General features: G+C 47.0%; 1 protein-coding gene across 1 annotated transcript in view; it reads right to left on the bottom strand.

The window, feature by feature from the left end:
• Positions 1-16,222, bottom strand: part of GNAO1 (G protein subunit alpha o1) — an 88,946-nt gene that overhangs the window by 43,000 nt on the left and 29,724 nt on the right. The window contains exon 2 of the mRNA XM_026856541.1: positions 699-859. Coding sequence (XP_026712342.1) covers positions 699-859 — 161 coding nt within the window. The remainder of the gene's footprint in view (positions 1-698; positions 860-16,222) is intronic.

The raw sequence follows: 16,222 nt of genomic DNA, 5'->3' as shown, positions 1-16,222 counted from the left end.
CTAGGCGGAGCCAAACAGATCAGATGAATTATCATTAGAAATGGGTCTGAACTGAAACTGGGGAGGGACTCTACATTTCTTCAGAGCCAGAGCAGTCGTTTATGGGTAGATGTCCTGTCCTTATGATGGGATGAACCAAAGCCATGGATTCAGACAATCAACACTAGAAAAATTCTGGATGTGGTCCCTAATGGTAGAGATGCCACCGACTGTATTATGAGAATAATGCAATGCCACTGTAAAAGCAAAGATATCAGCAAAGATATCAGCACAGTCTACAACTATCAGAAAAGCAAACACAAGAGCAAAGATTTATACAAATCTTTATGTTATACAAAGCAGGTGATCACACCCTTCTGTTATCTGACAAATGAAGAAGCCATCAGCCACGTCCATGGGTTGGTCTGCCTCTGCTCACTAGATCCATGTTTGTGGAAACCTACCTTGAACCCTTTGGGAGCAGTTTGGGAATCTGGCCTCGGGGTCACGGGCCTGACCTCAAACTGGCCAGAGGGGACACGAATGTCCTGCCTTATCCTTTCTGCCTTGCAGCAACCTGTGACACAATACACATCCCAGTCTGTAGGCAGAACCATGTTCATGACCTCTGCTGCTATGAGGTCATTAACTTTAGTTAAAACTTCAACAAGCCCAAATACAGCTTCTTAACACAAAAGGCTATGGACAGAGATACTCACTATTGGGCCGAGTCATTGAGTTGATACTCCCGGGACCGGTTGAAGCATTCTTGGATCCCAGAGTCTGCCCAGAGTCTCATCATAGCTGACAGCAGCTCTGGAGAGAAGGGCTCTGTGTCCTCCATCCGACTTACGACATCACAGACCATCTTGGCATCAGCCTGTAGAGGAAAGAAACAAGAGGTCACATACATGCTCCAGGCAGAATTGGGAGCCAGAGATTTCATAAACAGTTCACCAAACTATCAGTAGTAAAGAGGCTGCATTTCTCAGGATGGGGTTTCAGAATCTACACAGTATGATCCAGCAGAAAGGGCAAAAAGAGGATGGAGCAAGGAAGCCACAAGGAAAGAGGTTATTTGTGCAATCCATCTCATGTCAGCAAGTATTTCTATTCAGCAGACAAATCAATGGACACTGCATATGTGTGGAGCTTCTTGGGAAGAGAAGGAAATTCTTATATGTATATTGTATGTTAGCAAAGTGACGCATATCCTGCAACAATACCTGTTTTAACCGAGTGTGTAACCTTGCTGAAGTAGGGGCCGTTTGTATCAGAAAGGACAGCAGAAAGGCTCCAGAAACAATTTTTTTTCAGGTGCTGGTTTATTGCTTTTCCTGAATTCTTATTCTTTGCTATGAGCCCCTGCTATAGGGGCTAATTCATGTTAACACAGACCACCTTGGCTCACTGTTGTGCTTTGTGACTCAGAGGGAGAGGAATCTCCTGCGGTTAAGGAGTATGGCAGTGAGGGCAGGGCCAGCTGGCTATTTGCAGATGGAATCTTTTTTGGTGAGAAAAATGTGATTCACTGGAACAGCAACTTTTCCTGGAGGATAGTGTTCTGACACAACTCAAGTCCGGAAGATGTCTCAGATTTAGGATGGGAATGTCTAGACAGCCTTGGAATAGCTAAGTTCAGCCCTGCTGTAACAGTCCACAGTGGCTGATGCTTCACTCATTTGCAAAGCTGGACGCCCAAATTCATGACACCCCTCTGCTTGCTTCGCAGTAAAGTGGATCTCCCATACCCCCTCCCCCCCGACTCCTGAAACCCCAGGCGTGTTGGCTAATCTGCAGAGTGGTTCTTTCATTGCTTTGAAAATTTTGTAAGTCTCATATTTCTACCAGCTGAAACAAAAGCAATTATTATTGTTATAATTAATTGGAAAAGAGGAGCTCTTATCCCTACATGTGCTTACAGCAAACTAGTGAAAATAACCTCCTTGCTCTATCATCTTTTCTCTTGTCTGCTAGATCAAACCCATTCTTGAACAAATGCAGGCGGAAGTCTTCACCTTCCAGGGTGTCTGGTCTAAATCAGCAAATGCTGACCAGAAACACGAGTCTTGTGAAGGGGAGCGCAGGCAGTGCCCATGCTTTGTTGTCACTGTCCCACGGACAAACAACCCCTGTCCATCATATTGACCCGACTCATGAGCACAAAGCCACCTGCAGTTGGGCGAGTGGCCCCCGGGGAGCCTGTGCATCTCCTGCTGGAGGAGCCCCTACACCCTCCCTGGCTACCACGGGCCCTGCCCTGCTCCTCTGCCCGGCCAGGTGCTGCTGCTGCTCCTGTCTGATGCTCAGGTTTAGCAGCTATGGTGGGAACAGCCCAACTGCTGAATGGACTGCTCTCCCTGGGTACTGCCTGAGCACTGGGGACAAGGTGTTACAGGCTTTGTGGTAAGGCAAGCAGATTATTTCTTAGGTCATGGGTACAATTAGAAGTGGAGGAGAACCAGTGCTGAAGAGCACCACAGTAACCTGGGTGGGAACGACAAGGTGTATGGCCAGGATCCTGCATGGCCAGATCAAAAGTCCTCTGCAGCCTCTCTTTACTGAACACTGAAATTGTTGAAAAATCACAGGGCACCAAACCACTAGCACTGAGACTGAAGCTGCTGGAGACATCAGTGCTCAGAGAAAGAGCCTTGAGGCCCCTGATCATGCAGTCTTTACAGGCTGAAGAAGTCTCAGTACTGTACAGAGACACCATCCCATAAAACTTAATGGGGTGGAGTCTCTATGCTTTTAAGACTTCATGAAGTCTTTCTCACAGAATACTTAACTTCATACTTTAGTGCCCAGGAATCCTCCCAGCTCTCTGTGCAGACTCTGCTCGGTTTGGAGAAATAGTATTGGTGACTCACACCTCAAAAGCCAAGACAAACGAAGAACCTTGAAGAGTTCAGTTAATTTCAAAAGCTTGTTTTCTGCCCTGGAGTGCTTCGTGAGCTCAGTGAATATTCATAAATCATCAGTACAGCTTGCCTGCCCTGCTGGAGCTGTAATTCTGCTCTTTTCATGGACTCTAAATAAAACAAAGCCTGATAATGGTCAGTCCGACTGGGGCTGTGGTCTGGTGTGCCCCCGTTATTTGTGTATTCCTGTTATAAGTGTATTCCTGTTATATGTGGGTAGTGCAGAAAAAGCATCCATGCTTTCAGTCAGGTAGGAAGGAGGTCTTTCATATGTTATCTTGACCACTGGATGGGATTATAGGTGTAAGTCACAAATCTGTCCATCCGTCTGTGTGGCAAAGCATATTTGAATCTCTCCATCTGTTACAGGCTGGGCTGCTTCTGAGCTTTGTGGACTTAACTGCAGGTTGCTTTCTGCAAAGCTTCAGGGGGAATGGCATGGTCGTCACATTTTCTGTGCTGGGAAACAGCTACCTCACCTTTTCCACTACTGAGACTTGTGGCAGTCCCTTGTGATTTAAGACGCAGCACAAGAGGGTTTGAGCAGAAGACACAGATGATCAGTGATGACAGGGCAGAATGAAAGTGACCAGGGACAGGCATCTCTGGCTGTGGTTATCAGCTCTGTTTGGGCCAGAGGCGGAGCTGAGCTCATACTCAGGGGATTATTTTGGTACATGCTCCTCTGCATTCACTGGAGGTCCCTTTTGGGGATGGGGAAGGTTCCTCTGCCGCAATGTGGGCAGCTGCCTGCAGGGCAGGCCGAGTCGACAGGCTGGGGCAGGGGAACAGATCGTAGGTAAGTTTATTGCTCCTGCTGAATGGTAATAAAAATATTCCAGACTTAGTTTTATTTTGCAGAGTGAACCATTGAACTCTCAATTTTATAGACCCAGAAAAAGCAGGTGAAACAAGTGTTTTTGAAAATACTCCTCCCCCCTGCCAAGGATGAAGCCCTTCTGTCAAGGAGCATGGGGCCATCCAGAAGTTCAGGCATTTGTTAGAGGATTTAACAAGCAATTAAGGATCCAAGAAAAGAAGATACCCCTTTCTTTTCTCACTCTCCAGGCTGCATCTCAAGCTGGGAATGACATTAAAATCTCCAGCCTCCCCTGGGCCCAGCAGGTAGATTTTTAAATACTGCCTGATTGACTTTTTCCGTCCCACCTCCCCTGGGTCTGGCACTCCTGCTTTCCCCAAGGTGAGAGGAGCCGAGCCTCCTGCCACGCTCTGCCTCTGTACTGAAGCCAGCAATTAAATAAAGCAAAATAAAACAGAACAACCAGCCCCCCCTCCCCCCAACCCCCTGCCTTGCAGTTCCCATCTGAAGGGGTTTTCGTTAATGAATATCATGGTGGTATTTCAGCTACCTCAGGAGCTAAAAATAGGCAGTGCTCTGCCCCTGGGATTGCTGGAAGGAGCCACAAAATGGTGCAGGGCTGCTTCCTCCATTGCTGCCTCTGCTTTTTCCCAGCTGCTCTGTCTCCTTCCCCTCAGTACAGGCTGGCTGGGAGGAGGGCAAGGGGTTGGGCTGGTCTCCTTCAGGCTGGTTCTTATCCCAGAGGAGCACCCCAGCACACCCCTGCAGCTTTCCCATTCAGCCTGCTGCTGCTTCCCAACGGCCCGTGTTTTCCATAGCCAGTCAAACCTAACCCCCAAGCTGATTGCTTTTGGGTTGTCTCTTACAGAGAGCGGGATTTGTTCAGCTCTGTGTCACTCCTGAATGCTGAATGTGTCCACCTACAGCAGGAGAATTGGAGCTGGCTGGCTGGGCTTGGCTTGAGGAAACAGCTGAACTCAGAAACCCTGGGATGGTAAATTATACACCCAGGCTTTAGCCATCAAGCTAAAAGACCAAATAAGCCTTTGCTAAAGGAACAAACCTCCACACCAGTCGGGAAGGGAGAGGGCTCTGTAGGGCCAGGGCAGGGTGGGGTTTTATACGACAGTGAAATCCATAGGCAGATGTGAACAAGAAGCTTGTAAACTCAGCGGGAAGTCCACGTGTCTCCTTTCTAACCCTGGGTTATGTGGCTACCTTTGCACCAGACACATGGTATAAATCCAGTTCATAAGGGGATCTGTTTTCTCACTAACCTGGACATAACCACAGTTACTTAATTGTCTCCCATATGTCACTGTCACCAAGCACACAGGCTGTGCTCAGCAAGCAAACTTGTGACTTCCCTTGTAACAGCCACATAGCCCAATTAATTTGTTACCTTGCTGGAAAGGAGAGGGGCTCTTCCTGGCAGTCACATTTGTCTCTGCAAGCAAGTTACCTCATCATGGTGATACAGACCACCCCTAATTATTTGTACCTCACCACCAGCCATGACCTGAGCCCACGAAGGTACCAGCAGAGCTGTTCCTGCCCTGCCTGCTCTAGAGTTGTTCTGGAGTGAGACTGGCGTCCCCACCTCTCTGACCATCCCAGGGTAAATCCTGGCTCTGATCCTCTGAATTTACGTGAACACTAACTAGGGGACACTTTTTTTTTCATATCTTTAAAAAGGAAGTTTTCTAATAGAGGAGTATTTAAGGGAAAGACAATGCCTTATGTGAAGCTATGTGGTACAAATCTGCCAAACCCTATAGAGCTGCACTGACTTACACCCAAAGGAGAGCTGACCTACTGTGTCATATTGTACTGTGCTTTCCTTTTGGTGAACTAAATCCCAGTAAATATCATTTTTGCTGTTATTTACTTTGATTAATCATACTTGTCACTCAGCCTCAAAGGTTAACACTGGGGCAATTTCCTCTGGCGGCTGGTTGTACTTAAAGCTGCATCTCAGAACACTTCAGAAAATCCATGTGGTGGGGAAAAAATAAGCACTGCATTTTGCTGGCAGCACAAGACACATCAGAGACATGGTACTAGCAATCTTGTGAAAAAAGTAGTGGCCATCAACAGTGAGGAATCTGGGGGAAATCAAACTGATGTCTTGAAAGCATCCAGCATCCACAAAGGACATCCCAGGATGGGGACCTTATTGGGGGACCCAGATCCTGACCTCAGGGAACAGTGGTATATGGGCCTCTGCTACTTCAGTAAAAAATAAGGTCCCGTAACTTGGGGGCAGAATGTGGCTCATAAACTGAAAACCTCCTCCTCCTTACAGGGCATCTCAGAAATCTGGGCCCTGCTTCCCAGCTGAAGTGTGGCTGTATCACAGCACAAGCCAGTTATTTTCACGGCATTTGCAGCCTGAATGAATTCTGGAAACAAAGCAGAGCTGGTGAATACACCTCTTCCAAAGACATCCAGGGCCCAGCTCCAAGTCCATAGGAGTTTTTGTAGACGCTGAATAAATAGCTACACATATGACTCTCCCCCTCACTCTTCCCTCTTTCTCACACATCTGTCTTTCAGAGCTGACCTCTGAATATGTGGAAATCTGTCTGGCATGAAGTAGCTGCTGTGCATCACAGGAAAGACAACCTTCTCCCTTCCTCTTCCACTCTTCCATTCACTTTCAGAAAATTTAATAAAGGCCTCCCACCACTGCTTGGCATTTGGCTTGCTGAGAGACCCTGGAACGTGCTGAGCTAGTAAAAATCTATCTGGTGGCTTATCTAAATTTATCCTTTAGAGAACACCTTGAGGTGGGCACCCAAGTTACATCCCTTCTGCACTCTTGTTAGGCAGATCTGGAAAGCTCCTGACGTAGATCCCAGTGGTCTGGGAAAGATGGGTTTGCGCTGATGTGAAGCTCAGTGTAGCGCGTTCTAGCAATTTGCATCACACAGCAAAACTAAGCCTAACAAATTAAGTTAGAGATGGTTGGCTTTCTACAGCGTCACACTAGTCATCTTCTACACTGCTTGTGTAAAACAGCTCACAAAAAGGTTGGTTGGCTTGGGTAAAATGCCAAAGGGCTGTTGTCTGTCTGTGCGCAGACAGGCTGTTTTGTACAGAAAATATAACCTGACAGCCACAGTGACGCGCAGATCTTCTCCTGAGGTTGTGCTGTCTGGCCAGCAATTAGTAAAGCCCTGGTTTTCATATCCTTCTGGAGCCAAGAAGGTCCCATCACCTCTGACTGTCTTGGCCAAACAACTTCTGTGTGTCTGGTACTTGGTCTAGGATCTCTATCCTGAAACCTTGTTACAGCTCTTTTTTTCTGTCTGCTGCTTCCTATTTAGGAAGACATTGAGCAGGACTGATATTATAGATTATTACAGCTCTGAAAGCAGACCAATTGCTTTGTGTTTGGTACTACTTTTATTCCTACTCATTCTGTATCATACTGCAGTTGATCAAACAAGATTTCCTAGCTTTTATTTGGGTTTAAACTTCTTTTCTCCTCCTGCAACACACGTACAATAATATTCCCTGTTTGCTTGGATTACTGACTATCTGGCAATCCAGGATCTGGATAATGCATGGACTAGACTAAGCTCTTGGACTGCCAGTCGGCCATCACCATTGTAAGAGTTCCTACAGTCCTGTGTCCTGTAGGAAACAGTGCTTCACTCACTAGAGGAGGTGGAAAAAACCAGCACCCAACAACATAGAACTGAACCTGCAAAAGGGATTTCCCAACTTTGCTTCATTCTAGGAAATTGTAGGGTCCTCCCCTGTTCTTGAGGAGCTCAGAAAAGCTCCTGAGCTGGGCAAGACAAACATGGTGGACAGCTGACCTGATTTTTCCAAGTAAGGATGGGAAAGCCAGAAAGTATGTGTTCAATGGTCTCAAAATAGGTCCCGACCCACTAGCTGCAATGGAAGGTGAGAAAAGGGCACTCTGTCTGTCTCAGACACTTCTGGCATGATGGCATCCCTGAGAGACCAAGAGCCGCTGCAAACTCCCCCAGCATCCATCCAAAGGCAGGATGCTTTAGTGGCTCCTCTGTCCTACAAGCACCGAGCAAAAGGGCTGGGTACCAGACCTGCAAGCTCAAACATCATTCCTCGCCGATAACTTTCAGGCTGTGCAGGCACGGGCAGCACTGCCCACCAGGGAGGGGATGAGAGAGAGAGTCACAGATGGGGAACATTAGCCGCATGGCTTCATGCTCCACAGGGAAGTGCTCTGCTGTGGTGCTGAAGAGGAGGCTGGAAAAACATAAAGATGAGAGAAAAATCCTTGCAGTCTACTGCCCTTCTTCTCTCTGTAAAATCCTCTCTGCTGGGTAAAAGTCCATAAAATGTAACAGCACTGGAGTGTTTGTGTTGCAGTAAATGGCAGGGAAATGCCTGATATCCACAGTGGGAGAGCAGGTGGGGAAGCTGCATCAGCTCTGGGCATTTGTAAAATGAATGGCTATTTTACATTCATTGCAAAGCAGATTGCTGAGGATGAGCAGAGTGGGAGTGATGGCAATTCTCTGGGAACCTGCTCTGGGATTGGGAATTCCCAACAGCTTTAGCCTGCACATCTTCCACTCTGTTTCAGATTTTCCACACCAACATGCCTCTGGGTGACTGCATAAGGGTAGCAGGGCAGAGAGGACACAGTCTTGTCCCAAGTTTTCCCACTACAAAGTGGGAAACGGGCTTTGTCTTTGGAACACAAAGGGAAACCAGCCCCTATGGTGGGAGTATTCCCAGGACAAAGCTGGATTTTTTTTTTAACATCTCTGGCTAAATGCTGCTCATGTATGACGATTTATAGGGCAGAGTCTTCCTGCTGGGAAGCTGTGCAGCGCTGGAACCTAGTAATTAGTTTAATGCTCAGAGCTTGATGCTGAGTGGTGGGTGCTAATCTCCACTCTACAATTAATCTAGCAGATTTATCAGTGCCTTGTACAATGAAGGACTAAGTCTGTGGGTTACAATCATCTGTCGCTGAAGAAAGTGACGGTCTTTCAATCAGAAAGAGCCTTGTTTTATTTTATGGTCCCATTTTACTTGGTAATCTGTGTTGAAGATATATACTTAAAAGACAAGGTGGAGAGGAAAAATCCTCCCACCTGAATCCTGCTAAATTTCAGCTCCCTGTTGCTTCTTCTCTCCTCTGTAACCCACAACTAGGATATCTGGGCAGGGATGTCTCATTGCTCTCCACTGAAACAGCTACAGCAGTTGGTGGGTTTGGTGTCCATACCCAAGGCTTCTACCTGACAGGGTGTCTCAGAATTAGTTCTTGCATTGCTGGTCTGAGAGCAGGTATCACAGCAGACAAATACTACTGGATTTTCCACTTGGCAGCAGAACTGAAAAATTAGGTGGTGTGAAAAATTGGCTTGCATCAAACATGTTCCCCCGCATTCTTCTGAGGACCCCAAATCCTCCGAAAAATTTAATTTCACATCCAGACAGAGCACTTGCTTTGTTTCAAGTTATTTGAGAGGGTGTACTATTATTTTAAATGTAGGTCAATTTTCAAATAAAGATTTTGTTTCCAAATGAAAAGCTGGAAAAATGAATGAAAACAAAACACTTTGGCTTTTCAGAAATGCAAAATCCTTTTGAAAAATTCTTCAAATTTTCACATCATTTCCTCTTGGCCATGATTACCTGTAGATTTTGACCAGATTTTAGAAACATTTTTGGTTTCTTTTAGATTGTGTTTTTTTACCACATTCATTAAACATTTCTGTCCAGGTCTAGTAATAAGTACAAGCAGAACTTTCTTATTAGGAGCTCTTCATTCACCACTTATTTACTGGTTTAATTTGGATTCTCAACACCTCAAATTTTCTGGTTTTCAGTCCTATACTCTTTCACCAAATGTCTTACAAGATGACTACTGCTGAGTGTAGAGGAAAGGGTTTTCCTTAGGTCTGACCTAGACTTTTCAGGAGTAAAACTGGGTATGGAAATTCCACCACCTACATGGTCAGGGCAAGAGTTCACACTGGCACAGTGGTTTAGGAGCTATTCCAGCAATTTGCTAAACATTAACTAACGGGGCATCGTGTCAGGCAGGGAGGGCACTTTGGGAACTGAGTTTCTTCTGCAAACTTAAGCAAGTTTCCCTTATTTGTTTAAAGCAGTACTCTGCGAATAAGGGCCTCTAAAAGAATGCAATGCTTTGCTTTACTCAGCTTTCTCTATTGCACATCAATATTTTCTGGGGAACCTCTATAAAAAGAGACAACGGAAGGGTACAAATGGAAGTGTGCAAACCTGCGGCTGGTTTAGGATTGTCACTGGCAGCAGTTCCCAATGCAGATACCCAAGAAAGCTGCTCAAGTAATATGCTTAATGCCTTTGCTTACACTGGTTTGATAACTTTTTGCTTTTTGGTCTCTGGATGCACGCAAGCAGCGATGGAGCCGCAGGATGACCCTGGAGGCCTCTGTGGTCTCAATAGGTGTCATATTAACACCATGAAGGGGATGGGATGAAACGAGATAAGATTCATTGAGCGGCTGGTTAGTCAAATTTTGTCTGTAACTTCTTACTACTACAACCTTTATTTACCTTCTCTCCTGCTTAATTTCCAGCTGCCTGTGAACCCTCCTCTGCAGGGAGGACCTGGATTTTGAAGACATGGGGGTGGAGGAGCATTTGACTGAGGTCCTGCTGTGAGTGGAAGCTGCATCGGAATGGGGCTGAGGTTGAGAAGTGGCTGGTCGACGTGCCTGTGGCTGCCTAGAAGGAGCCCCAGAATTTAGAGTAGATGAAAGACAAATTTGTAGCTAAATCTCTTCCATGATGCTGTATCTCCTGCAAAATCAAGACTCAGGTGTTTGTAACAGGCTCGGAGGAGCTCTTCTTTTGATCAGCAGGGATTACAGAGACTAACCCCCAGCAAATTCCTCCTTACTGGAATTGAGGCACTTTGTGCATTAAAAGATTTGCTTATGTATTGTTTCAGGTTGCTGCAGAGAAAAATTGTCCTATATTTTCCGTACAAGAACATCAGGAAAGTTCCCTAACACTTTGGTAGGGAGAGGATGGGTGGAGGAAGAAAAGGGAAAGTGATAGAAGAGGGAGGGGAAGGAGAGGAATCTGGTGGGTTGGGTGTGACTATTGCTATTCCATGGGAAGCTGTTCGTGGGGCTATTAACAGGAACTTTATTAACTGCTCTTTTCAGAGAGAATGGATAAATGGGATCTCAGGTGCAGCATTAGATGACAGGATAGTCCACAAAATAAGCATCTGACAGAGAAATATCTTTTTAACTGCTTAACAAGGATAGGCAGAAATAGGCTAGGGGCCTAAAAGAAATCTTTGATGCTGTTGTGTATATTTATTATTTATTCTTCTGGCACAAATATAGCATCAAAGACTGTCAAAAACAAAAAGCCCATAACCTGCTGTTGATGGATTAGTCCTACATCTCTGTAACCATGGCATCACGTAGTATTGACAAGGAAAATCAGCAACAATGGGAAAAAACATGCCTGGCATTTATGACATTTGCAAGGATGAGGCAGACTTCCTCACTCTGGTGAGGATGCACCAGAAGGGATAAGAAAATTTGTGAGCATCTTGCTAGCCTGGGCATCTGTGAATCTCAGCTACAATGGAAAATTCCACAAAACAGCAAACTTGCTTCTTTGTGTGTAATCCGATGTGATACACATGGGGAATATAGGGTGATCACCCCTAAAACATTTTGAGGCACTGCAGAGCACCTTGAGCCCCATGAAATGGTGGGGTTGGCACCAGTGCCTGTCTGTAGGTGGAAGAGAAATATCTGCAATATCTCAAGCACCATGGTCAAACCTCTCAGTGGCTGTGAGCTGGGGTGTTCACCTCTGCGGGTGTGATGCTGCCATCCTCACCCGCCATCTCTGAGGCCCATCCTATCTCAGTGCTTTCCTTCCTTCTCACTCTGGTGCTCCCTCTTTCTTTGTGCCAGCCTCCCTGGCTCTGCAAGTCACGCAGCCGCTGCAGCTGGAAGCCCTCCCTCATGGTTGTACACAACAGAAGACTGTGTTGACATGAGTAGCAAGGCATAGGCTTAATACTGTACTGATTATTTTTTTTGAAAATAATGTATATTCACTTTTTTCTGGAATGCTTTTGCTGGCTTGGAAATATTTCAAGTACCAGCAGGGGATTAGGGAGCTTCTTTTAATCAGCTTTTGTTTTGTTTCTTTTTTTTACATCTTTGCAGAAGAAGGAGTAAAAGACTACTCTGAAATGTTTTCCATGGAGGGATTGGGATTTGGCAGCCTCATGTAGTGAAGTCTCTGGATAAGGGGAAAGGGGAACAGTGCAGCATCTCACCACCTCCCAAAGCTCCCTTGCGGAAGGGGTCAGACCTCTCCCGCAGACAGATTTGGGGGAGGAGGAGCTGGCATGCTCCAGCTGCCGGGCCGGGAGCAAAGATCAGGCTGGGGGTCTGTTTATGCTGCCCCTGACTCACCCTGCAGCACAGAGCAGAAATGCCAGTAAAACCCCAGAGCAGAGATTTTCAGTTGTCTAATGGGCCTGGAAATCTGATTTTCTCTAAAATAAGTACAGCAGGCCTATAGCGACAATGTGCACCTTGGCAGCAGCGTGTGCAGTGGTCCCTCCATGGCATCGCTGGTTGGTCAGAAAGTGAGAAACCCCAACAAACCCAAATGTCTGCCATTCATAGTTCCTCTTCTCTTTCCCTTCTCTGATACTTTTGCTGTTTCTCTCCTGGTGATTCTGTCTCTCCCTGGCTCTACCGCAGCTCTGCCTGCCTGCCCACAGGAACAGCCCTGTGTGCGCAGCACTCTCTGGAGATGCCATTTCTCTTGCAGGCATTCAGCCTGTGGTGCATTGCAAAATAAAAAATCCCCAGCGGAGTGAGTGATGCCAGTAAGACGCTCTCTTTCACTTCCCAGGGCTACTTTCTGCCTTGGCTACAAGCCTGCTGCAGCTTTGTGTGGTTAATAAAAATAACCTAAAAGTACTCGGGAGCAGACAGAGCAGTCCCAGAGACTCCAAACATCTGAGGGGCTTTGTTTCCAAGGCAACATCTTGTCTCCTAGCTGCAAAAGGCCACGGGAATGAAGGCAGCCTATGGAAAATGAATAGCTCAATGACAACAACAACAAAAAAATCTGCTGGGGAGCGTATCAGGGAAGGAGGGGTGTTCGTAGGGGGGCCAGGAAAGAGCAAAGCTGAGCAAGCCAGGACTAGCTGCACAGAGCATGCAAAGGGACAGGGTGCAATTTATCTCATGAGAAGCACAGTCCTGCCCCCATTGAAATGCATAACACCACTTCCACCGACTTAATGGGAGCAGGGGAGCTTGCACAAATCAGCTATTCTTTTCTTTTCCCCTTTTTATAAGCTACAGTGTTTGAAGATTCGAGCTGGTTAAAAATAATCCATTGTCCAAGGCAGAGCTTTCCTGGGTCCCAGGAGCTTTTCAGCCGGGGCTGCAACACACTATTGATTTTAACCACGCCAGGTTCCCACTGCCGGAGCTGCCTCCTCCCCTCCACACCCCAGGGCAGCGAGGCGGGAGGTGCCAGAGCATTGGAGCATCCCTCCGCCTCTTCCCATTAAGAAAGTAACACGTTTTCACCCATTTTTTTAAGGTTTCCAGAGCTGTGCAGTATATGAATATCGCTGTGCAATCCAAGCTGCAGAATTAGGTTTTTTGCTAGGGCTGCAAGGATGGTTTTGCTCTCACGGCCTTTCAAGCTAGCTGCCTGCGTAGCAGACCTGAGGCTTCAGGCATGGAGAAAGCACAGAACCTCCTTCCCTCCGTATCCCACCTGTGACCCCTGGGATCCCTGTCTGACAGCACCCTCCCTCGAAGAGGGCGGGCGGGCAGGTCTGTGTCTCTGCCGTGGTGCTATTTAATGTGCACTCTGCCCTTACGTAAGTGACTGCCGCAGTAAAATGCCCCCGAGATCATTTATGGGATTGATATCAGACTGGGAGGGGAGAAGCTCCCCAGCGCCAGCCGAGACACTTGCCTGCAGATGCTCTACTCTTGCCTTTCCTCTCCCTCATATCTCATGGGAACACCTAAAAGAAAGGATCATGATGCCGAGGGAGCTGCTGGAGTTTTTCCTCTGTGTCCCAGGAGGCAGCATGGATGTCCTGGGAATGTGACAGGCATTGGGTCAGAAGCTCCTCCAGAGCTGGCTCCTGGCTCCTCAGCAGCACCATTCCAGGAGTGGGGTCCTGACATGGGGAGAGGAAGGGGAGGGAGCCCCTACGTTTCCCTGGGGTGGCCAGGAGGGATGGAGGACATTGGACATTGGTGTGTGCTGGTGCTGGTCTCTGCCCTGAGCTGGAGCCAGCCTCAGGCTCGCACTCTCGCTCTCCTTTTCCTCAGAGACTCTTTGGGATGATGAACAATTCAGCCATTGATGTCCTGCTTGATGTTAAAACATTTTATTTAACGAATGTCTTTCCTACTTTCAATCAATACCATGTGAGCAAGAGGTTTGCAGATGGAAAGCTGCTGGGAAATGCTCCCTTCACACTTCTTTTTTGCACTCTCTGCTATGGGCAGAGCAAATCTATCTGCATGGATGGACAACCACTATTTATTATTCATCTTGGTATGCCAAGCAGAACTCTATCTGAGCAACTCTCGAGATGATGAGGTTTTGCTCCTCACTCCCCCTCCTTGAAATGGTTTTAATTTAGCTTAACTCCAGAGAATTCCTTTGAAATTGCCCTGGTGAAGCAAGTCTGGAATTTGGCCTCCATCGCCCTCCTGCCCAGAGATGGAGGGCTGCCTCTGCCTCCAGCCACGTGAAGGCTGCCTGTGGGGAAGTACAGCAGGCCTGTCTGCTGTCACCACACCTGGGCTGCACATGCCACAGGCAGTGCAGGTCTGTCGCCCTCCTTTGACTCCTGAGAAGACGCTGCCGGGGTGAGCAGGCAATCTGCCTGCAGAGCACAGGGCAGGGAGGCACTATCTGTTAGGAAAGCTGTGGACAACCGGGCTGAGGTATCAGTCTGCTCCCCCTCTTCCCAGGGGACACTCAGTGGGGCAAGCCCGGATGACTGGGAGCTGCTGGGGCTTGGGGATGGACTGGCAGGGACAGGACATGATTTTGAGAATCAGGAAAGTGTGGGACTTGGACGTTTGCATCAAAACCAGTACAGCAATTTTACCCTCTTGTCCCCACTTCTTCCTTCTTGCAGGTACCCACCAAGCATATCACACACTTGACAATTTTCTGCCCTAAACTCCTGTGCAGTATTCCTGTCACTGCCATAACTTTCATCCTTACGTGGCTGAACTTCACTTCTACATGAAATGATTCCCACAGACCACATCAAGTTTTCACTTGCAAATACACTTTAAAAAGCACTCAGCCCCACTTCGACATGACATATATTGTGTAGTTTGTGTCACCCTCTGTACAGCTGGCTCTCAAAATTGTTCATAATATTAATACATGGCTTGGGATTTACCAAAGCACTTGGTACTGACCTAACCCGATTCACATGGGGCTCATCTGTAGATTGTTTTCAACAGGGAACAATGAATGTTCCTGAAAATCCCACTGCTTGGATATAACAACAGAGAAAATAGACTTTGCAGTATACATTATTATTATTAGCTTGTTAAAAATTCTCACCTAGATGTCTTTAAAAATGTATCTGCTCAGGTCACTAATGGCATCTGCATGGACAGTCTTGTCATTACGTCTGAATGAATAAACAGTATTGGTTTATACTATAATAAATGTATAAAATAAATTGGAGCTAAACCACAGCCAGCTGGGTGATCAGCTACCTCTTCAGAGTAGTTGCTGGCTGATTTCTCATGTTTTCAGTTTTTCAAGAGACATGAACAGGAGACAATACAGCTGTTACCCTTGGTCCAAACACGATCAGGTGCTGAGCACCCATTGAGCAGTCCGGGATACTCCAACCTCTTCCTGAAAACCTTCCTGTCTCTTAATTTTCTGTGCAACCCTTCTGCTTCAGATGCCTTAGCTCATTTGCTTGCTCTCAAAAGACACACACACACACACAGAGGCTGGCTTTCCAACCCTCAGCTCAGGGATAGACAATATGCGCTCTCATCTCCTCTGAAGATAAAAATTGTCAAGCTTTCAACTCCTCTTTGAGCTGGTATCTTCAGAGTAATAGGTCAAGCTGGAAATGCATTTCCAACCCCTGTATACGTACCAGAAGCAAGCAGCTCTTTGCCGCTCCTTGCGAGCCACAGTGTTCAGTAATGAGGCCATTGATGGAGCAGTGGTATGTTCTTTTGTCCCTGCCAAAACCCTGCTCCCTCCTATTCAGCTCAACAAGATGCAAAGCCCTGGTGCTGCCAAGTATCCTTTCAGCTGCCAAAGGAAAAGGAGCTAATCAAACGAGTAAAAGAGCCCCGGTGCCAGGCTCCATTCCCAGCTCAAAGCCCGTGATACAATACCCGCTGGCTGCACCGGCTGGCTCCAAGAGGCTCCTGCTCTGCCCATCCCTGGGCAAGAGCTGTGGGCTCCACTGTTCCTGGGC

Source organism: Athene cunicularia, assembly GCF_003259725.1.
Source record: "Athene cunicularia isolate RWA chromosome 11 unlocalized genomic scaffold, athCun1 chr11_part1, whole genome shotgun sequence".
NCBI lineage: Eukaryota > Metazoa > Chordata > Aves > Strigiformes > Strigidae > Athene > Athene cunicularia.
This window is presented reverse-complemented; position numbering and strand designations above follow the sequence as displayed.